General features: G+C 41.5%; 1 protein-coding gene across 1 annotated transcript in view; it reads left to right on the top strand.

Annotated features, from left to right (window-relative positions):
- The first annotated feature begins 444 nt into the window (after nt 1-444).
- Nucleotides 445-24,781, top strand: part of ubxn11 (UBX domain protein 11) — a 51,063-nt gene continuing 26,726 nt past the window's right edge. The window contains exons 1-2 of the mRNA XM_048612938.1: nt 445-480; nt 6,284-6,410. Of these exons, the coding sequence (XP_048468895.1) occupies nt 445-480; nt 6,284-6,410 (163 nt within the window). The remainder of the gene's footprint in view (nt 481-6,283; nt 6,411-24,781) is intronic.

Genomic DNA, 24,781 nt, shown 5'->3' with positions numbered 1-24,781 from the left:
TTCTTAGGTGTTGTTGGACATTTACCCATCCAGGCAGTAGAGAGTGTTGGTTGTGACCCTGACTTGTGCCTTGTTGATGGTGGACAGGCTTTGGGGAGTCAGGAGGTGAGTTACTCACCACTATATTCCTAGCCTCTGACTTGCTCTTGTCACCACTGAATTTACATGGCTTGTCTCGCTTAGTTTCTGGTCAGTGGTTACCCACCCGCCCCAGGATGTTGATAGTGAGGGATTCAGTAATGATAATGCCTTTGAATGTCAAGGAGTGATGGTCAGATTGATAGAGATGATATATAATCCTTGGTACAACTTCTTAGGAGTTTGCATATGAGACATTGGGAGATGACATGATTGTCGATATTCTTGAGAACTTGTGTACTTATTGCATTTGGGGGCCCGATGCCAGATATTTATTGGGGATAAGAGCAGCTACCCTCTGCAACCATGGCTGACGATTCCATTATGCAACCCGCAGCTGAGGTAATGTGCAGGTCCAGTGCTGCCCAAAGCCATGGTGGAGCACACAATAGGCCTTCTGAAGATGAGATTCGGCTGCTTGGATTTGTCCAGGTGGCCTGTGACATACACTCTTGACAGTGTGTTGCATAATGATGTTGTTATGCTTTTCTCTGCACAACTGCAGCAGGCAAAGAAGGATGTGGTGATTACTGACAGACTGGGAAGGCAGGGGCCGTCTTCTGACAAGTAAGATGAGAGCTTTGAGCAGGAAAAGCACATTTAGCATGATAGAGAACAGCAATGTCAGGTGCTATAAACGAAACAGGACTCAAATGACACTCAGATGAGAGTTGTTTACACTGATCATTCATTAACTATAAAATTGTTGTTGCTTGACTTGCGAGCACGTAATTTATGCCCCAAGAAACAAATGCAGCTTGTGATTATTTGATTTCTGTTCACTTTTGGCATGAGTAAATAAGGGTGAATGTTTTGAACTGTTTGAAGTCTTCCCTGCATGTGATGGTCCCACATTGAGATGCTTGCCCAAGGTAGGCATTGGGAAAAGAGCAGCAGTGATTTAAAGGGTTTTAAGGGGGAATGTGGTTAATGACAGGTAAGCTGTGTGGACCTGTGCTGTTGCATGTACAAGAAAGTGCCAACCATATCACTAATGTGGCTTGAGAGTTCTTGGTTTGTGGCTGCTGTGCCACTACATTCATAGTGAATGGCAGCTTTAGACTGTGTCAATGTTTGACCGGGTTCACGTCTAGTGGTCAAAGATGGCACCAGTGCCAGGAATGTGGGGATATCCTGGCAATGGTGCATACTTGTGGGAGAATAGACTTAGTGACGGATGGGAAGGAAACAATGAAGTGATTTTGGGATGAGAAAACTCACTAGGCCTTAAGGAGAGAAACCTCCATGAAACTCACCAAAAATGACATTTGCCCAAAATATGGGAAGATTTAGTCCTCTGTATGTCATTCCTGATTGTTATTTTGCCCTATTAAATGGAAATGCTTTTATAGATTTGACTTTTTAAAAAAATTATCAGTGGCAGAAGATGCTGAAATTGCTCCATTACACTGTGAGCTAGCCATCATTGATGAAACTCCATCCGTAAAACCACAGGTGGAGTTTGCAGTTCCTGTTTGTTTAGGAGGGCCTACATGCAGCAGATCAGAGGTACACCAGGCATGATGATGGGCCAGCTACAAAATGAAATGCTGGACCTGTGCACGCTCTTTCAAGAAACTGTACAAGGAAATGATTATGCCACTAATGTTAATGAACTGGTGGAGCAGGATGTCCTGGATCTTATGAGGCTCTGTGAAGACAGTTTTGATACGTACAACCTTTGTGAAGTCTCTGCTATTTCTTGAGGGACATCAACCTTGTGTTTATACAGAGAAGCATTTGTCTCATTCTTCTGCTGAAGACACCAATCCAAATGCAGCAACAATCTGACGCAGCAACTCCTTTATCTCAAAATGTGCAAAGCCCAGAGGCTCTTACTATTGCCAAGGTGGCTATTATAGAAAAATTGATTTCACAATCAAAGAATGAGGAATTCCAGTCTGCTGAGGTGTCTTTTTTCTAAGAAGAACAACATAGAGCACAGGTACCTAAGTGTAAGGTTTCTGAGATGTCCTTTGTAACGCTATTAGAGAGCATATGTTCTTAATCAAGATTGTTAACGTTCACTGACCTGAGTTTGAATACCTCTATTAAGAATCAAGATGTAATCTCACCAAGCCTCACTCCAAGAGTGCCACCTGGGATGCTGCACTCCATTCTTCCTCCCCACAACCTGATACTTTAAAGTGCTGGTGGTTGTAGGGAAGGGGAGGTCAATGCAAGTTTAGGTATTTTATGTCGAGGAATGTGTTTTTTTTTGTCTAGGTGGCAAGTTAAACAGACTGAAACCATGGAGAACCTGATGAATTCTGGCCTTAAATCTAAGTGTGTTCTTTAGGGACTATGAAACCTCTGTGGAACTGAGGTTCTGATGTTCATTATGCTAAATAATCATTAGCTGTAGTTTTAACCTTGAATTCTGATCCTAACTCAGTGTTTTGTGGAACTTGCCAAGCAAACAAAGCACAAGCAGCGCAAGAACTGACAAGGCTGAGAAATTTACAAGGAAGGAAGACGTTAAATACTGAGATCAGCCAGCTGCTTCCTTTACTCAATAAAAGACTTTTGTTTTGCTCACAGTACCTTGTGATACTTTGTTTTGGAGGGGCTTTCCAAAACGTTAGAGTTGATATTTATTACATTGGAGTTTTGCTTATCTTTGATCTGCACTTCTCAGCTTCCAGCCTTCACAGCAGCATGGGTGGCACTTATGCAACTCCACCTTGCATCTCAGATGAGGAACAGGAGCAGTAGCAGCAACAGCTGCCTTCTCCTCACTTCTCTTCAACTCCTGTTGCTCCACAGAATGTAGGGGGTCAACACTGAGCACTAGCTCACAGGAGGAAATGCCCCCAATATAGGGAGTAAAAGCAAAGGATTAGCTTCCTGGAGAGGAATAGACACCTGTGCTTCGGATTTTTCTGTCAGGCATTCTCTGACTCTTGTAGCCTCCTGACCTGACGAAGGGTTTCAGCCTGAAAGATTGACTTTCCTCCTCCTCAGATGCTGTGATCTGCTGTACTTTTCCAGCCTCACACCTATAGACTAAGACAACCTTCCATGTGGCGCAAAGTAAGCATGCAATTCCAGTGGCAGTCATGATCATCCTAGTCCTTAATTTTTTAAATCCTTCCAAAGATCAGATATTGTTTTTTGTCAATTATCACAAACTGCTATCCAAAAGGAGATCGCTCAGGTGATGAATTTGTGTTTTCCATTTCTCTACTGTTGAGGCATCACAAACAGCAGGCAGTTGGATGTGCTGCTGTAGTTTGATTTCAACAGGTCCAAAATGTCATAGATTCAACACTTGTGATAATCAAGGCTCCCAGATCACCCAGGAGTATTCATTAACTGGAAAGGATTTCAGTCATAAAGCATTCTACTGCAGATGCTGAAAATCTGAAGGAAAAAATAAAATGCTGGAAATCTGAAAGAAAAATAAAACAAAGTGCTGCAAATACTTAGATTATGATAGCATCTGTGAGAGAAACAGTTAATGTTTCAGGCCTGAAACTTTGCATCTGAAGTGGGATATGTTAGAAATAATAACACATTTTGAGCAAGGTTTTGGTGGAATGGGAACAAAAGGAAGATCTGTGAAAGAGTCAAAGACCGGAGAGATTGAATGAATGAACAGTTGGTCTTTCAGGAGCTAAGACCAGAGCATGTAGGAGTAAAATTAGGCTTTTAGGCCCATCAAATCTGCTGTGCTATTCGATCATGGCTGATGTGTTTCTCAACCTCATTCTCTTGCTTTCTGCCTATAACTTTTGGTCCCCTCACTAATCAAGTACCAATCTATCTCTGTCTTAAACACACTCAATTACATGGCCTCCACAGCATTCTGTGGCAATGATTTCCATAGATTCACCACCATCTGCCTGAAGAAATTCCTGTTCATCTCAGTTCTAAAGGGTCATCCCTTTGCTTTGAGGCTGGGCCCACGAGTCCTAGTCCCTTCTAGTGGAAATGTTTTCTTCATGTTCATTCTATCCAGGCCTCTCAGTATTTTGTAAGTTTCAATCAGATCCCCCCCACGTCCTTCTAAACTCCAAGTACAGACCCAGCGTCCGAAACCACTCCTCATATAACAAGCCCGTCACCCCTCAGGATCACTCTTGTAAACCTCCTCTGGACCCTCTCAAAGTCTAGTACATTTTTCTTAGATATGGGACCCAAAACTGCTTACAATATTCCAAATGCGGTCCGATCAGAGCATTAAACAGCCTTAGCAGTATATCTGTGCTGTTGTGTTCTGGCCCTATTGAAATGAATACTAACATTACGTTTGCCTTCCTAACTGCCAGCTGAACCTGCATGTTAAACTGAAGTGAAGTCTGAACTAGGACTCCCAAGTCCCTTTGTTCTTCAGATTTCTGAAGTCTTTCCCCATATAGAAAATAGTCTATGCCTCTGCTCTTCCTGCCAATGTGCATAACCTTGCACTTTCCCACATTGCATTCCATCTGCCATTTTTTTGCCCAATCACCTAGCCTGTCCAAGTCCTTCTGCAGCCTCTCTGCTTCCACAACACTATCTGGCCATTCATCCATCTCTGTGTCATCTGCAACTGCATCAGCATTGTGGTCCCAACACACACCCCTGTGGAACTCCAGTGGTCACCAGCTGCCATCCTGAAAATGACCCCTTTATGCCTGCTCTGTTTTCTACCAGTCAGCCAATGCTCGATCCATGCCAGTACCTTACTCTAACACCATGAGCTCTTATCTTAATTAAGATAAAAGCTTTCTGGAAATCCAAATAGATCATGTGCACTGACTCTCCTTTGTTAAGCTATGTTGCCATCTTAAAGAATTCTAACAGATTTGTCAGGCATGACCTCCCCTGACGAAGTCGTGCTGACTCAACACTATTTTACCATGCATTTCCAATTACTCCATAATTTCATCTTTAATGTTGGACTCTGACATCTTACCAATGACCAAGGTGAGGCTAACCAGCCTATAATTTCCCATCTTCTGCCTCCCTCCCTTCTTAAACAGGTGTGTTACATGAGCCATTTTCCCAGCCTCTGAGACTCTCCCTGACTCCACTGATTCCTAAAAGATCACCACCAACTCCTCCGCAATTCCGTCAGCTATCTCCTTCAGAACCTTGTAGTGTAAGTCCATCTGATCTGGGTGACTTATCCACTATCAGACCTTTCAGCTTCTCCATCACTTTCTCCTTAGTGATGGCCACCACACTGACCTCTGCCCCGTGACTCTGTTGATGTTCTGGTCTGCGACTGGTGTCTTCCACCGTGAATACTGTTGCAAAGCACTTATTCAGTTCCTCCATCATTTCTTTGTTCCCCATTACTACTTCTCCAGCCTCAGTTTCCAATGATCCAATTCCACTCATGCTTCTTTCTTACTTTTCATACATCTTTTTAAAAAAAAAAGCCTCTTGTAATCTTCTTTTATATTACCGACTAGCTTACCCTCATAGTTCATCTTCTTCCCCCTTTTTGCTTTTCTAGTTGTCCACTGTTGGTTTTTAAACGCTTCCTAATCCTCAGGTTTCCCACTAATATTCACAACATTGTATGCTTTTTCTTTTGCTTTTATGCTATCTTGACTTCCCTTGAAAAGAGACAAGAAATGTGCTTTGAGCAAGTGTGCTGCTGACTGTAAGCAAAATAAAAAACACAAACTAAAACATGCAAAGACTAGGGCACAAAATGGACATTGAGATTATGGTTTGAAATTGTTGAATTGAATGTTCAGCTTTGAAAGCTATAAATATTTTCTGTCAAGGTGGTTGTGAGTCTGTAAAATTGCCCAGAATGGTAGAGATGAGTTCTTAACTATTTTTAAGGCAGACGTAATTATATTTTTGACTGATAAGAGTCAAAGGTCAGGGAATTAGAAGGGAATATGAAGTTGAACGACAATCAGATCATCCATAATCTTGTTGAATGATGGATCAGACTAGACAAGCCAAATAGTCATCTCCTGCTCCTAATTCATAGTTTCAAAAGGCTGCTGTTCCTCAAAAACAAATATGATGGGCTGAATGGCCTCCTGTGACATATCATTAGATGTTAACATGTGGCTTATGGCTCATTTTCAGAGACTACTTGAAATAAATTACTTTGTATAACCATCCATTTAAAAATCAATTCAAAATAAGAACAATAATAGAGGAGTGCTGAAATGTTTGTGGCTGTTTTCTCCAGAAATTCCTGAGTGATTATGGGATGATTTGGATTGGTTCAGAAAAGGATGAGGCCAGCAATGTGTATTTGAAGGAAGAGGAGGAGCCTCAGAAGCTTCCCAATCCCAGTGAACTACCTTCATACCGAGGTAAATTGTACTGTTACTGGATGTAGTTCTTGGTTAGATTTGTTTTGCAGCAGAATATGAGGCACTGTCACAGTAACTCAGGGAGCTTGTGATCCTGGAGAGGGTTCAGCACAGACCCTGGCTCTTTAAATACAGATATTTGGCCTGAAACTTCCTCAGAACTTGCTCTTCTCTTTTTTTTTAATTTAAAAAAGGAATCAAAGCTGTTTTGATGTGGATTCAACATCTGAAAGTGGATTATCTGGATAAATTGTTCAAGCAGGTGATGGTTTCAAAATCTTAGAAACAAAGGGGACTGTATGATTAAGTTTACTTTCTTAAGGATAAAATAAATTTGGGAGAGTTTTTATTTCTTACACTGTACTTCTATTTTAAACAGTTTGGATAGAGGCAGGCTATTTGGCCCACCTGAGTCCTGATGGCATTTATGCATCACAAGACCCTCTTTCCAAACTAGGTCATCTAATCCTATTAGTATTTCCTTCTATACCATTCATCCTGTATGCTTATTCAGGGGCCTTCCCTTAACTATATCTGTGTTAATTGTCATGGCCACCCCTTGTGGTAGTGAGTTTCATATTGTCAGCACATTCTGGGCAAAGAAGCTTTTCCATATTCTTTATTGGATTTATCGTTGATAATCCTTTCTTCATTACTCTTAGTTTTGTACTCATGAACTTTATATTTTGAAGTCTCTCATAAATTATATGATCTGTCACACCTTGTGTGGTGCAATTATGAGCTTGGGAAAGGTCAATGCTCCAGGTAGTATGCTACTTTGAATCTGCCCATTGCTTCCTCTCAGCATACCAAGTGCTGCGAGTGCAGGAGATTTAATTTTGCATCTACTCTTCTGCCAGTCACAGAGGGCTGGATTTCCTCCATCCACTCCCCAGTGTCAATTATATCATTGCACTACACTAATACAAAGGACCCGCCAGTATTGTGCCTTTCTGGGTTGTGAACCTATGTTTGGTTCTCTGCCTTTTCCAAAATTGCAAACCCATTATATTCATCAATTTCCAGTAAAACAGCCTGATTCTTTGGAACATTCGTTGGTTATTGTTGACATTACCACATTTACCAGCAGTACTTTGGCACATTGATCATGGTCATTGTTCATATTGCAGATAAGATTATAGACATAAATGCATTAGTGTAAAGGTGGTGAATGAACTCCATTGTTGATGAATGGTTGACATCATGTGGTCTGGAGTCAGGCAAAGTAGGAAAACCACATGGTCCATCCCTGATTTGTGTTGAGGTGTCTTATTTCAGTCAGGTTATAATTGGAAGGCTCTACTTGGCCTCAATACCCATGGAGGGTTGGGGGCAGGATAATGTCAACCATAACCTTGGTTCCTGTTAAATGACTGGAGGCTGTCATGACATCACACTCAGCTGTGTCTCCTCCTCAACTTTCAGGTCTCTCTGATTAAGAAAAGATGATTTGATTTGATTTATTACTGTCTCATGTACCGAGATACAGTGAAAAGTGTTGTTTTGCGTGCTAACCAGACAAATAATACCTTACATAAGTACATCAGGGTAATAGAACAGAATGCATAATATAATGTTACAGCGACAGTGAAGGTGAAGAGAGAGATTAGCTCTAATATTTGAGAGATCCATTCATAAATCTGGTAACAGCAGGAAAGATGCTGTTCTTGAATCTGTTGGTACCTGTTTTGTATCTTCTGCCTGATGGAAGAGGATGCAAGACAATATAACGGGCGTGGGAGGGGGCTTTGATTTTGTTGGCTGCTTTCCCAAGGCAGCAGAAAGTGTAGATGGAGTCAATGGAAGGAAGGCTGGTTTTCCTGATAGATTGTGCTGCATCCACTGCTCTTTGTGATTTCTCATGGTCTTGGGCAGAGCAGTTGCCACACCAAACTGTGATGCAACTAGACAGGATGTTTTCTATGGTGCAGCCCCAGAAAAATTACTAAGTGTCATTGTGGACATGCTGAATTTCCTTAGCATTCTAAGAATGTAGAGGCATTGCTGTGCTTTCTTGACTGTAGCGTTGACTCAACCAAACATGTTAAAAAGATTACTAAAGAAGTGAGACAAATTACAGTCTGTATTTAACCTTGAGAAGTTGTGAAGTGTATGTGTTGTTGTATCATGTACAAAACCACATCACCCTCAGCACTGAATATGTCAGCAACAAAGGAATTTACATTTATACAACTTCGCACCATCCAGGACCAGCAACCCACTCAATTGCCACCTTCAACATTCAGTCCCTCTACCACTGAAACACATTAAAAACAGAGTGTACCAGGTCCAAGATGGACTGCAACAACTCATGAAGGCTCCTTAGACTGTACTTTCCAATTCTATAACCTCCACCACCCAGAAAGACAAGGGCAGCAGATGCATGCCAACACTACTGTTGAGGACCAGACCAAATGCATTCAAAATATATCAGGGAGATAGGATCTAGGCTAACATTTTATTTTCTTTAAAGGCAAGCAATAATACCACTAAGTGATGGCCTATTGGTATTATCGTTGACTGTTAATCCAGACACCTGGATAATTTTCTGGGGACCTGGGTTTGAATCCTGCCATGGCAGATGGTCGAATTTGAATTCAATAAATATCTGGAATTAAGAGTCTAATGATGACCGTGAATCCATGGTCAATTGTTGGAAAAACCCATCTGGTTCACTAATGTCCTTTAGGGAAGGAAACTGCCATCCTTACCTGGTCTGACCTACATGTGCCTGCAGACCCACAGCAATGTGGTTAACTCTTAACCGCCCTCTGGGCCATTAGGGATGGGCAATAAATGCTGCCTAGCCAGCGATGCCCTCATCCCGTGAATGAATAAAGGAAAAAAAAAGTGTAAGGCACTGTGTTCCTGAAATGATTTGATTGGTCCACCACAAGGCTTTATGCAGAGCACACTTTATTCTTACAACACAGTTAAAATACAAACAAAAAAAGATGAATTGGCACAAATTTAACAATATTGAAATACTTCATAAAATAATATATTGGTTAACTACCAATCAACAACTGTTCCAATATAGTAGCATCCCATGAACACACACTTGGCAAAGGCAAATTCAGCAGAACTGATTTTTCTCATGTGCTATTCCAGTCCAGGAGAAAGGAACACTGAAAGAAACAATCTAGCAGCAGAGAGAGAAATAAAGCTCTTTGTTACAGCAGAGAGAGAGAGCTGTATCTACCAGCTTCAGCAGCCAAACTCCATAAACCCAGCTGAAAGCACAACTAAAGCCCAAGGATCTGTTTGAGTCTGACTCCGCCCACTCATGCTTCTTTTGTCTAATTAAAAAAAAACGCTCCGGATGCTCTAAACTGTTTACCCACTGCTTCTGAAACAGACATTCCTGTACCACTGTGGCAACACCTCTCTGCATGAGAAGCAGCACAGACCAAACCTCTCTTAAAGGCACAGCACCATTACAGCACCCTCAGTAAGTTCCCTCCAAGTCACATGCCACTCTGACTTGGAAATAAAACTCTGTTTCTCCACTGTCATTGTTTGTAATCTTGAAACTCCCTTCCTAACAGCACCGTGGGTGTACTGACACCACATGGACTACAGTGGTTCATGAAGGCAGTTCACAATAAGACATAAGATATTGGAGCAGAATTAGTCTATTCAGCCCATCGAGTCTGTTCTGCCCTTCCTTCATGGCCGATGTTTCTCATATCCCATTCTCCTGCCTTCTCCCCATAACCTTTGATCTCCTTACCAATCAAGAACCTATCTATCTTTGTCTTAAATACACTTAATGACTCGGCCTCAACAGCCTTCTGTGGCAATGAGTTCCACAGATTCACCATTTTCTTGCTGAAGATATTCTTCCTCATCTCACCACCGCCTTCTCAAGGGCAGTTAGGGATGGACAACAAATGCTGGTCCAGCCAGTGATGCCCACATCCCAGGAAAGGAGTTTAAAAAATGCAGTGTCTTTAATGCAATCAAATGTCCCAAGGTACTTCACAGAAACGTTATCAAATGAAATTCAATATACTGAGCCAAATAAGGAGATAATAGAACAAGCGAAACAGAAAGGTTTTAAAGAACATTTTAGTGGAGTAAGAACATTTTCAGGAGGAACTTCCACATCTAGGGGCTTAGGTAATGAAAATGTAGCCACCTATGATAGACTGATGAAAATCTGGTATGCCTAAGAGTCAAAATTGAAGGAAGGCAGAGATTTGGAGCATTGTAGAGCTGGAGGTTACAGAAATGGAGAAAGTTGTAGCACTGGAGGAGCTTGTAGACATAGGCTGACTTGCAGGTTCAAGGCTGCACCAACATCAAATAAAATGAAGAGTTTCTACAGACTTTTCTTTGAAAGGGCCAGGATTATATAAACTTTTGGGCAATAGCTTCTGCAATATTCCATGTACTGAAATAGCATAAATTTACAGAAACTTATTATTTCCCATATTACATTAATATATAAATGTCTTTTAGTGTTATATTGCCTCAACATACTTTACACAATGTTATTTGAGTGATGAAAATTAATGTCCCTTTAACTTTGGGTGGAAGGACTTAAAGTTGATGAATCCATTTAAAGAATGTCCCTGCATTTATGCCAATAGTGCTTACAGGATTCTTTAATGTCCACAGAATGGACAAATAGCACCTCCAACAGTGTAACACTCTTATAGCACTGAAGTATTACCCTGGATTTTGTGCTGATGTCCTGGAACAGAGCTTATACCCATTCCCTTCTGATTCAGAGGCAAGACAGAGTTAATGTTTCTGTACTCTTTACATTAAGACTGAAGCCAAAATGTAGAGCAACCTAAATAGCATTTACTTACATTCAGATAGTATAGTCATGAATTCCTGAAGCAGTGTTTCATTCAAGAGTAAAGAATTTGTTTCTAATTTCTTTTTACACAAGACTAAACCACAGAAATAGTCAGCATATGCTGGAAAAGGACAATGTATGTTTTGTGATGCATTGAGTGGAAACTGTGGCTTAAGTCAATTTTACATCATGGAATGAAACATTTTCACCTGCAGATCCAACTGCTCAGTCTAACAGATAGGTCTTTTTTTTTCTCTTCTTTTTTTCTATTATAATAGAAAAACCCCTACACTAAAACACCCTTGTTGTGTGTGTGTCCAGGCGTGAGACACATTAAAAAAACACCAGGTGTGCAAATAACTTTATTAACATACCACCACCAGGAAAAACACCCATGTGACAAGCGGAGCCCCTAGGGGCAACGCCTATGTGAAAGAAAAAGTGAGGGGGAGGGTAGGGATCAAATCAAAATAGAGTTCGTGGGGGAAATAAAGCACTCCATACCCCATGGTGCCCACCTCTCCCAAAAGGCACTGAAAGTGCCGGTGCACACCATGAGCCCCTTCTCCAGGAACACTGGGGCACGGACGTAGCCACGGGAAAGTGACAGGCAGTTGGCCCCCCTGCCATGGCCTGCTGCCTGGACCTATTAATGTCCAGCTTGGCCAGGCCCAGGAGCAGACCCATGAGGAGATCATCCAATCTGCCCATCCCCCTCCGCACCAGGGGCCCAAAGATCAGGAGCGTGGGGCTGAAGTGCAGCCAAAAACACAAAAGGAGGTCTTTGAGGTAACTGAAAAGGGAGTGCAAGCACCCACACCCAATATATACATGGGTCCATGGACTCCACAGCACCACAAAACAGACAGATGGGGGCTAGAAGTTTGTGAACCACCGTAATCTGCGGTTACAGGGGACTGCTGCGTGCAACACACTGCCCCCCAGATTCCTGAGGGAAAGAGGGAGGACTCCCACATAGAGAGCCCTCCATTGGGAATTCCCGCTGCCCGGTGGTAAATGGGCACGCCAAGACATGTCCAGGCGGTGAATGAAGGAGAAGAGTTGGATGGTGAGCAGAGCAATCTGTACAGGGCACGCTGTTTTACATCCCTAAAAGATACAAAGCCAACAATCTGGAAGCAGCTCAGGTTGTGGGGTACAGGCTCCTGGGGGAGGTACAGGATCCTGGGGAACACACACGTCTTTAAAAGTGTAGTAAGTTTTCTGATTGGATTAGATCACTTTGAGGGAGGAGAAACTAAAGTGAATGGCTTATGGACAGGAACACAGATTCAATCCTTTCTGTCATTGGAGATCCCTCGTTTTATTTGCATAGCCTCCCTTGAAAGTTTCCTCCCACAAGACAACTTTTAATAACATAGCACCTTTAATGTAAAATACATTCCAGTGAGCTCCATAAAACAAACCAGACCAAGGGACAGACACTGAGATATGGAAGGAGAGATTAGGAGTGCTGTACAGAAGCGTTCTTGGAAACATGCATTTTGAGAAGGTGAAGAAGGAAATGGAGAGACTCAGAAGTTGACACAATTACTACACTTAAAAAAGTTCTTTATTCACTATGAAGTGCTTTGACTCGATCTGCAGTTTTGAAAGTCACTGGACAAATGCAAATCTTTCTTCTTTCCTCGGGGCAAGTACATTTCCATAGCATTTCGGGATGGAACATAAAATATATGCACAATTTGGGCAGAAAACTGGTGACAATATATCTATCAACCATTATAGATACACCAAACTTTCCATTCAAGTGAATGGAATTAATCATCAGCTGGATATTTTGTAAGCAGTTAATAGGGTTTTGCTTGAAATTTTGTTTTATTCCCTCAGAAATGCTTTCCCACTCAAGTAGAAGGTCTTGCACTTCCTAGAAATGTCTGAAATTAGCATTAGATAATGGTGACTTTTAATAAGTTGAAGTTAATCCCTTAACTATCTTTTGAAATTGAGCAAAAAGCTGGCAGAGGGAATACAATATCAGAAAATGTGAACTTGTCCATTTTGAAAGGAAGAATAGAAAGGCGGTGTAATATATAATTAGGGAGAGAGAGAGAGAAGACTGCAGTGGTAAAGAGGGGTTTAAGTGTCTCGATGCATGAATCAAAGATGTTGGTATGCAGATACAGCAAGTGGTTAGGAAGGCAAGTGTAATGTTGACAGTTATTGCAAAGGAAATGGAATATAATTAGAAAAGTTACGCAACAGGTTTTCAGGGTGTACCCAAGACCACATTTGGAATACTGCGTACAGTTATGACCTCTGTACTTCAGAAAGGATATAATTGAATTAGAACAGTTCAGAGAAGGTTCACTCAACCAATTCCTGGGATGAAGATGCTATCTTAAGAGGAAAGGTTGTGCAGATAGGGCCTAAACTTATTGATGTTTAGAAGACTGACTGATTGAATGTATATGATGCTGAGAGAATGATTCTCCTTGTAGGTTTTTTTAGAATCGGGGTTTGTTGTTTACAAATTAGTGGTTTCTCATTTAAGACTGAGATAAGCGAGTTTTTATTTTTCTGAGGGTTGTTGGTCTGTGGAATTCTCTTTCTCAGAGAGGAGTGAGACTAGGTTATTGAATATATCTATTGGATAGATTATTGATCAGCAAGGGAGTCAAGGTTTCTGGGAGATAGCCAAATTCAGATCAGCCATGATCTCATTGAATAGTGGAACAGACTGGAGGGGCTGAATGGCCTCTTGCTGTGTCTGAATCCTATTTGTGCCCTTGTCTTGTGTCTTTTCTTCAAAAGATTAAATAAATGAGGAAAAGCCCTGAAGGAACTTTCTTCTTTGAAGTCTTATTCTTGCATTCTAGTTCTGATAAGCACAAGACGAAAATCTTCAACTTCTAGTCTTCTTGTTTAATTTCTGTACTACCAAGTCTTTATTTCTTCTTTTTGTTCAATTCATTATTTTTTTTGTGCATAGATGCCAGATTTAAATCAGCCAAATGCTCCTCATTCCCTACACCAAACAAGCCATTCCCCCACCCCAGTCTGTGATATACTTTCTCTGGTGACCTCTGCCACCCCCCACTCCGCTCCCTACCCAGGCCCTGTGATGCCCCGAAGCACACACCTCACCCGCCACCAACCTGGCACCCTTCCCTGAACCCTCCCCTCCGCCCCGCTGCTCTTCTGTCTAATCTCATGGTGGGTTAAATGCCTTTTTATGTTCTTTGAACTATTACAGATACTGGATTCCTAGAATGATACAGACAAGGTAATTTGTAGTGAAGAATTGTCACTGCAGGACTTGTCCGATTTGAATATGTTATGGTGGTTGGGTATAACAGTTGTTATTGTCTGCTTTAAGTGAAGGCGTTATATTCTTTTATCTGCTTCCTCTCTGCTGCAGTTGCTGTGTTGCATTGTCTCACAGCTTGCCCTCAGTTTGTTTCCACAAGATACATACTTTCAACACTAATTCTACCAAAACTGTAAAGCTATTAGATGCAGAGGATTTTTAATGTCCTTGTGAATGAATTGCAAAAGTGTAGAATGCAAGAACAGCAAGTAATCAGGAAAGGTCACAGAATGTCATAATTTATTGTGAGAGGAATTGAGTACAAAAATGTGGAGGTTATGCCTCAGCTACACAGGATACTGGTAAGACCACATTTGGAGTACTCTGCACAGTATCAGTCACCTTATTTAAGGAAGAGTAAGAACATAAGAAGTAGAAACAGGAGTAGGCAGTTCAGCCCCTGCTCTGCCATTTGATACAATCATGACTGATCTCATCTTGGCCTCAACTCCACTTTCCTGCCTGCTCTCCATAACCTTCAACCCATTACTAATTTTAAAAAATCTATCTTATTTCCTTCTCAAAATTATTCAATGTCCCAGCATCCACCACACTCTGGGGTAATGAATTCCACAGATTCAGGACCCTTTGAGAGAAGTAATTTTTCCTCATTTCAGTTTTAAATCTGCTACCCCTCACCCCTAAAACAATGATCTCTCATTCTATATTGCCCCACATGAGGAAACATCCCTCCTACGCCTACTGTTTCAATCGCCTTTAGCATCTCATATACCTCAGTTAGATCTTCTGTCATTCTCCTAACCTCAAACTGCTCAATCTCTCTTCATAAGACAAGCCCCTCATCTCTGGAATAAATCTAGTGAACCTCCTCTGAACTGCCACCAATACAACTGATCCCTCCTCTAGTAAGGGGAGCAAAATTGTACACAGTACTCCGGATGCGATCTCATTAATGCAACAATACTTCCCTACTTTTTCTTCCCTCTATTCCTTTAGCAATGTATGTCAAAATTCCAATGTAAATGAGTTGGAGGCAGTTCAGAGAAGATTTACTATACTAATACCTGGAATGGGTCGGATGTCTTATGAGGAAAGTTTGGATAGGCTAAGCTTGTATCTATTGGATTTTAGAACTGTTAAGAGGTAACTTAAATGAAACTTGTAAAATTCTGAAGGATATTGACAGGGTAGATGTAGAGAGGATGTTTCCACTTACGGGAGAATATAAAACTAGGAATCAATATTTAAAAACTAGGGACATCCATTTAAAACAGAGGCTAAGCAAAAATTTTTCTCGTAGAGCTGTGAGTCTCTGGAACTCTTCTTCCTGAAACAGTGGTGGAAACTCTTAAATATTTTTAAGGCGGAGGTAGATGCATTCTTCTTCAGCAAGGGGGTGAAAGGTTACAGAGGTAGTCTGAAATATGGATTTGAGTATGCAGTCAGATCAACCATGTTCTTATTGAAAGGCAATCTGGAGGAGTACGCCTACACATGCTCCTTATTTGTATGCTCGTATGAACCTATAGCAAAACCTCTTTTGGCTGGTTTTTGGACAGAATGTTCCTATGTTCTTGATTTTGTCAGTCTTTTTATACCACTTTGATCTCACATATATATATCACAGTGTTGCAGCAAGAGGCTATGTGGCTACTTTCCATATTTGCAGGGCTCCGTGTTGACATTGTTCCTGTCTTTAATTCTCTCATTGCATGTATCTAGTATTATGGCATCAGTTTTGGACTCCTTATTCACTGTTGAAAGCTTTGGATTTGTGACAGTTTTCCCATGGGTGGGATTGTGCTAATCCTGCAAGATGTATATGTACATGACTGAGAAATTCATGCATGGCATTTTCAAATGAAGTCTAAAGATAACCAGCCTGTTTCAATAATCCGGAAAAAGGGCCTTGCATCTTAGAATGTGAATTAATGATAGAGTGGTCATTCACATTGTCAGTTGAATGAAAGAGGTTAATTTTGACAAGCATCTTGGTTTTCAAGCATGGTGACTGTAAGTAGGATCAATGAACTGAGGTTATGAAAGTAGGTCACATTCATAACCATATTTTGAAGTAACAAACTTTACTGTGAAGTTGTGATTCTAGCATGCTGTTACCTTCCTTTCATTCCTGATTTTCAATATCTAAGATCACATGGGTAAAATTCTAGGCCCGAAACGTCAGCTTTCCTGCTCCTCCGATGCTGCTTGGCCTGCTGTGTTCATCCAGCCCTACACCTTGTTATCTCAGATTCTCCAGCATCTGCAGTTCCTACTATGTCTGGTAAAATATTTGTAGGCTACTAATTAATGAGAAGTTTTGGTCTAAATCATTTTGGTTTATAATAACAGTTTCAAGCTGTTTATTAGGTCTCCAATCACACCTTTCACATGGATATTTGGGTCGATGATTGGTATTAAATTTTTCCATTATTTGGGTTTACATCAATTTGTTGGTTGGGCTTTTGTTAGTCCATTTAATAGGGAGACAATGGTACAATGATTATGACAATAGACAAGTAAGCCTAACTTTGGAACCCACCATGGCAAGTCATGAAATTGAGTTGAGCAGGAACACGGAAGGCCATTAAGTCCTTTGAGCATGTTCTGCCATTCAATTAGAAGGCAGCTATCAAGTATCACAATCATTGATCAATTCCCATGGGTACTCGTAACTGACAAATCTATCAATCTTTGTCCTGAAAATGTTAATTAACTCCCAGTAATAAATCTGGCATCAAAGGAGAAAACCAGCCAAGTTTAAAAACCTAGCTGATTCTAGCCTGCTTAAAATTTCTGTCTATACTTTGCAGTCAACTCTTAGTGGCCTAGATTATGAATAGGTAAATGTTACCTTATGAGAGACATCTGCATTCCAAGAACAAATTACTTCAAAAGTATGAATTTCACCATGACCTTCAAGATGCTACTTGTGCTACCATGCAACATCATCACTATCACATCTCACCTAACCTGGCTAAACTTTAACTTCTGCTCAATTTATCAGCAGTGTTGATAATTCCTACTTTCCTAAAGTAGAGGTATTTGTATCTGTGCCAGCTTTCTTAAAGAGCTGTCCAATTAATTTCGCTCATTTGATCTTTCTCCTAAACACAGCGCAAATTTTACTTCGAGGTATTTATCAAGTTCACTTTTGGAAATTGTTATTTTATTTATTACACTACTTTTTGAGGTGGTTTGCTCCCAACAGCTTGGTGTGTAAAAACATCCACACGTCATACCTGTGGCAGTATGACTCAGTGGTTAGCACTCCTGTCTCCCAGCACCAGGGACCTGGGTTCAATTTTGGCCTTGGGCAACTGTCTGTGTGGAGTTTGCACATTCTCCCTGTGTCTGCATGGGTTTCCCCCCACAGTCCAAAGATGTGTGTGTTAGGTGGATTGGCCATGGGAAATGCAGGGTTACAGGTAATGGGAGTGAGTCTCGGTGGAATGATCTTCAGAGAGTTGGTGTGGACTTTTTGAGCTGAATGGCCTGTTTCCACACTGTAGGGATTCTATTTTTTTTAAAAATCGTGCCTTTTGTAATTATTTTAAATTGGTAATAAAATTTAAATATGAAGGATCCTGGAAATCTGAAATAAAAACAGTTGTGGAGAAGCCCAGAAAGTCTGGCAGCATCTCTGGAGAGAGAAACAGATTAATGTTTTGAGTTAAACACAACTCTTTGACAGTTCTGTAGAAGACTATATAGGACTCAAAACAATAACTGTGTTCTCTCCACAGATGCACTCAGACCAGCTGCGTGTCTCCAATACTTTCTGTTTTTAGTAGCTTGAATTTGTGCCCTTTGGTTACCAACCTTTTTGGCACTGGAAGTACAATAAATAAAAAGGAATTATTAAATGGCTAAATTATTAAATGGATTAAATCTCTTTTTAACTTTCCCTGCTGCAGGACAATTCAAGCATCTATAGTATATCTGGTTATTTCTTGTTCTGGTAAACGTCCTCTGGAAATTCTTGATCACCAGAAACACTCTCTTTCTCAGGGCCAATTGCTATCCTAATTTCTCTCTGTTGTTTATACTCAGCCAATTGTGCTATAGAATGCAATATATCTAAGCAACTTTGCTATTCTAATCCCTTCCAGTCAAACCTCTTACACTGATGCGAATTGTTTAGGTCTGCCACTCCAGGAGGAAGGGACTCAGGGAGTGGGATCGAAATCTGTTCCCCTTAATTTGGCTGTTCGGTTTCCTGTGCTGTTTCTCATATCTGATTATAAAGATCTGGAATGCACTGCCTGAAAGGGTGGTGAAAGCAAATTCAAAATGAATTGCGCACATACTTGAAAAGGAAACAGGGCCACTCAGAAAGAAGAGAGGTGTTGAAGAAAGAATAGGTCTTTCAGAAAGTGTCACAGGCACGAAGGGTGAAGTGTGATATGTTATTCTCTGATGTTTGATTCTCTGATATTTTGAACGCACGTTCCCTTTGCAAGCATTCCGCAGTACTTTCCATCCACACCAACTGTAAAACAAGTTATGGTTTTCAGGTACACAACTAAATTGAAAATAGAAAAACAAAAATAAAGAACTGCTGATGTTGGAAATTTGAAAAAAAACCAGAAATTATTGGAGAACTTTTGAAGTGTCACTGGACTGAAACACTGATTCTGCATTCTCCCCACAAATGCTGCCATACCTGCTGAGGTTCTCCAGCAATTTCTGTTTTTATTTTAAATTGAAAATAGATGCTGAGTGGAAAAAACAATCACTTGTCGAGTGTAAAAGAATGGCTTAGAGACTTGCAGGTATCATTGATCAGAATCAAGTATTGGCCCACAATGTTTACACAGGCTAGTGTTGAAACCAGCTCTGCCACACCAGGCTGAATAGGCAGCTATAAAGCAGTGAGGTAAAGGACTGGGAGTAGATTCCAAATATGTGCTAAATCAATCCACATTGTAAAATGTGGAACTTTGGGCTAATTCTAAAACATCTGTAGAAAGCAGAACAGAATGGTGACCTTTCATTACTGGCAGAAGAGACAACAGATTATCATAGAATCCCTACAGTGTGGAAACAGGCCCTTCAGCCCAACAAGTCCACACCAACCCACAGAGCATCCCACTCAGACCCATTCCCCCATAATCCCACCTAATCTACACGTCCCTGAACACTATGGCAATTTAGCAGGGCCAATTCACCTAGCCTGCACGTCTTTGGACTGTGGGAGGAAACTGGAACACCCGGAGGAAACCCACGCAGATAGGGGGAGAATGTGCAAACTCCACACAGACCGTCACCGAAGGCTGGAATCGAACCTGGGTCCCTGGTGCTGTGAGGCAGCAGTGCCAACCACTCAGCCACCATGCCACCCTATAAGCAAGAAAAGTGAAGAGGAGGGGTGAAAAAGAACAAATAAGGGTTGCGATGAATTGGAATACAGGAGTGATGAAATGATGAAAGGGATGATGGTGAAAGCAAGACAGGACACTAATAGGACAAGAAAAGAAATAAAAAAACTTAGGCTTAAAGGAACTCTTAAGTAGCAACACAGGATCATTGCTGCCTCTCGCTGTCTGGCAAAGAAAGGGAGTGGTTATTATGATTTTCTTTTCATGTGTTCATGGGATGTGAATATCATTGGTAAACCCACTTATTGCCATTTCTAATTGTCCTTGAGAAGATGGTAATGAGCTGCCTTTTTAAACCACTATTATGCTGGAGTACCCACAGTGCTGTTCGAGAGGGAGTTGCAGGATTTTGACCCAGCGACGGTGTAACAAATTATTTCCAAGTCTGGATGGTGTGTGGCTTAGAGTGGAATGTGCAGGTGATGATGTATCCATGGGCATGCTGCCCTTTATCTCCCAGGTGTTGGAAGTTGCAGATTTGGAAGAAACGTTGATGAATTGCTGCGTGGATTTTGCAGATTGGTCTGAAAATGTCAGTGAATTTGACATTGTTGAAATCAATGCTGAGTCTTCAAGCTTGTGTTGTTAGAGGAACAATGTAGGAAGCTGAGAACAGAGGCAGGATCATCTCCTGCAACATCTTTGGATCAGACTGTCTTCCGCCTGCCTCTGCAAGGGTGACTGACACACAGGGTAAGTCCATACATGTTTACACCCTCATACTTATGTTATTAAATAGTCACCTTAAACCTTACCTACAAGCATTTCTTCCTTCTATAGTCTAGCAATTCTTTGTTGAGACAGCTTGCTTGATACTTTTGATAGTGGTCTGTCACTGTTTCACCACTCTGTTGTATTGTCTGTGTTTTAATAGCTATAACATTTTAATTCAGTTTCCTATGGTTATTTACTCCTGCCTTGCAAAATAGAAACTCTGCATTATCAATCAAAAATAAAATCTTGCTCCCTGTTCTCATAATGTGATCTTACTCTGTCAAAGTCTCTTCCTTTGGACCTCCACACACTCTGTTCAATTTTTCTTGTGTGCACACGTACATCTTCTGGGAAGTAAATGATTTTACAAACCACTGTTTCAGAAAATAGTGGCAATCATTTTAAACCAGTTTAACTAATTTCTGCCTGCCCTCCTGTACCACAGCTGATGATGGTTTGTCTTTCTTTCCCACAGATGGCAGTGACCATGATCCTGTAACTGGGGAGAGCAGTGAGCATCAGCTGCAGCAGTCTGAGGTGGATGACTCCAATGAAAGTGGGTCACAGCCCAAATCACCTCAATCAAGACCTGCTTTGCCATGCAGTGAGGCCCTGCCTTGCAAACCCCCGAGTGCCCTGGAGAAGGATACAATCGTACTCCAGGATGTTCAGGGTTCCGTCCGGACCTCCGATTATCGCAGCCTGGAGGATCCAGTTATCAAAGGCATTCAAAAGCTGGAACATAACGTGAACAGTGTGATCCAGGAGGTCTCAAGTACCCTGACTGCCCTCAGTTATACCCTTGGACAGATTCTCTGATCTCCTGCAGTCACTAACAGGAACAAAAGCAGCAAAGAGCAAGATGCAACACCACTAGAGCAGTTTTAGGAATGTACATAGGACAGCCATTACCTAACATCCTCAACTACTCATAAAGTCTCAGAGAAACCTAATTTGGCATTCGAAAATCTTTCTTTTCCCATTTTGTTTTTCTTCTGTTCAGTTGTGCTTCCTGTCAGGGCCTGGGATTTTTATCCCTTCACATCTTTTCCATTTTGTTTTTGGAGGACATCCTGTCCAAAAGATATAAATCCAGGTTTAACTTCAGTGTTCTACCTGGTTGTCTGGATGCACACGTTGCTACCTATCAGGCATGTTCTGGTGAAATTATGGACTCAGTGCAGTGAGCAGGGGAGGGCTGGCTACCTTTAGTGTTGAAGGCTGACAAACACACAGTTGGAGGGAAGAAAATTCATATTTTATGCAATAGTCATACTTGACAGCCAGAACTGTATAATGTTCCGTTCAGTGCATCATGATGAGCACAAAGTAACCACTTGAGATCCTGGTAGGTACAATCATTCCAGTCATCTTTTCTTGTATGCCAGGTATCCTTGCCAGCAGGTCTAACAAGATGGTGTTTGGCCAAACAAATGGATTAGAGATATTTGAAATGGGACAGGGAACATAATGGAGAATAAGGCTACAATTGGGTTCCCTCATCCTTGACATCATGTTCCAAACCATAGCATTACCTCCTGAACCATGTGCCCAGAGTAATGTGCATGTATGAACTCTATCTGAGTCACGAAGGAATGTATACGTTGTATAGAAACATTGAAAATAGGTGCAAAAATAGGCCATTCAGCCCTTCAAGCCTGCTGTGCAATCTAATCATGGCTGATCCTCCAACTAGTACCCTGTTCCCACTTTTGCCCCACAGCCTTTGATCCGTTTAGTCCCAAGAACAATATCTATCATCTTCTTGAAAACATTCAAATGTTTTTGTCTGAACCACTTTCTGTGGCAGAGATTTCCACAGGTTCGCCACTCTGGGTGACGAAATTTCTCTTCATCTCAGTCTCAAAAGGCTACATTTTTTATTCTTATACTGTGACCCCTGGTTCTGGACTCCCTGGTCATCAGCAAAATCCTTCCTGCATTTACCTTGTCTGGTCCTGCTAGAATTTTTTAGATATCTGTGACACATTCCCTTATTGATCTAAATTCCATTGAAAATATTCCTAACTGATCCAGTCTCTTTTCGTGGGTATTGCCTCAACAAAAGCTGCCCATTTTAAGTTGGTAATGTGGTTATAACACATTGGTACCATACCTTAGTGCAGAAATGTTTAGCTATGGATTAGGGTGAGGATCAATTTAATATTTCAGATGGGAATCCTGTTTGCTGCAAGCGAATGTCCAAGGGCACAATAAAATCCAAAAGAACTACAAATGCTGTAAACCAGGAACAAAAACAGAAGTTGCTGGAAAAGCTCAGCAGGTCTGGCAGCGTCTGTGAAGAAAATATCAGAGTTAATGTTTCATGTCCAGTGACCCCACCTCAGAATTGATTGTAGCTCGGAAAATGGCAGTTTATATGCAGAAGATAGGGAGGGAGAGGGGGTAAGGAGTAAAGCATAGACTGGGTGATCACTTCGCAGAACATCTACATTCTGCTCAAAGAAAAGACCCTGAGTTTCCAGTTGCCTGCCACTTTAACACACCACCCTGTTCCCTGGCCAACATCTTTTTCTCAGGCTTGCTGCAGTCTTCCAGTAAAGCTCAGCGCAAGCTGGAAGAACAACATCTCATTTTCCACTTGGGGACCCTGCAGCCCTCCGGACTCAATATCAAGTTCAATAATTTTAGGGCCTAAACTCTCCTATGTCCTAGACCCCTACCCCACACACCAGGCCTTGTTATCATATAGCCTGCTATTACCACTACCTATTGTTAGTCATTAACAGTCCCCTTTAACAGCTACTCACTCTCCTATCCAGATCATTATCCACTCTTTTGTCTGTCCAACTGCTCTTCTCTCTCTGGCCTCTATTCCCACCTACCATTTACTCCCTACCTTCAGCCTCTCCCTATCTCCTGCATATAAACCAACGTTTTCCTCGCTACCATCAATTCTGAGGAAGGGTCACCAGACCCAAAACATTAACTGTGATGTCTTCTTCACAGATGCTGCCAGATCTGCTGAGCTTTTCCAGAAACTTCTGCTTTTGTTCCAAAGGCACAATGATCCTTTTCCACTTTGAAATGGTGTGGATTCTGGATTTCAGACATTTAGGATTACAGCAGTGCAGACCTAATTGTTTAAAGTCCACAAAATGAATCTAAACCGAGGAGCTTTTTTGACAAAGAGTGTAAACTCTGATCTGTTAGAATCTCTAATTCCATAGGAGATAGCCAGGAGAGACTCTGGCAGTCAATAGTGCAGAGATTTCAAGGATTAGTAGTGCACGGATTGCAGGAGTGAACAGTGCGAGCCCATGTTTTGGGTTGAGTCTTCTTTCAGCTGCCTCCTTCCTGGTCTCTCCTCACTGTCAAGAGGTCCCTTGTTGATATTTGGATGTTCTCTGAAATATGGTCTTTCTGCTGCAAATCTTGTAGAGAAAAGTTAATTTTGTGTTAACAAGGATTGAAGTTAAGCTAAATGGTCAAAGAACTGATCAAGAAGGGGAAAAAAATGTGGATTTTGTTTAACACAGCAACTTGTTGCGATCTTGAATGCACTGTTCATGTTATGGGATCGTGCCCCACCCCAGGACATGAACATCTAATCCAGGCTGACGCTCTTGGTGCAGTCCAAAGTGAATGCTGGATTGTCAAAGATGTTGTCTTGAAGATAAAAATTAAGCTGAGTTTCCATTTGTGCTCTCGGATAAACATAACAATCACATGATGCTGGAGTAAGGTCAGGGGAGTCTTTCCCAGGATCCAGCTAACACTCCTTTGTTAGCCGACAGTACCCGAAGCAGGTTTGCTGCAATGTTGCTATGTGCCTGTGGTGATCAAGTCAACAAATCTGTTCTGTGCTGGGGTAAGACAACACTGGTTGAGGGGTGGTGCCAGCGACAGTGCATGTAAAGTGAATGTCTAGTTACTCTCATAACATCCCACCCAGCACCTAGTCTCAAGAGAGTATTTAAACTGGAAAATGGAGTGACGACAGGAGCCACATCGTCAATTCCGTGTTGATTTCCACTCTCTTCTATTTCTGCTAAAATCAAAAAACATGTTCTGTTACAATGTCATCAGCTGCTTAGACCCTTCTTGGGCCTCCTGTCCCCCAGTTGCATTGCAGCATAGTGGCTCAGTGGTTAGCACTGCTGCCTCACAGCACCAAGGAACCCGGACTACATCCCAGCCTTGGGTGACCGGC

The sequence above is a fragment of the Rhincodon typus genome, chromosome 27 (assembly GCF_021869965.1).
Source record: "Rhincodon typus isolate 14 chromosome 27, sRhiTyp1.1, whole genome shotgun sequence".
In the NCBI taxonomy this organism is placed as follows: Eukaryota; Metazoa; Chordata; class Chondrichthyes; order Orectolobiformes; family Rhincodontidae; genus Rhincodon; species Rhincodon typus.
The sequence above is the reverse complement of the archived record's forward strand: the minus strand, read 5'-3'. Positions and strand labels throughout refer to the sequence as shown.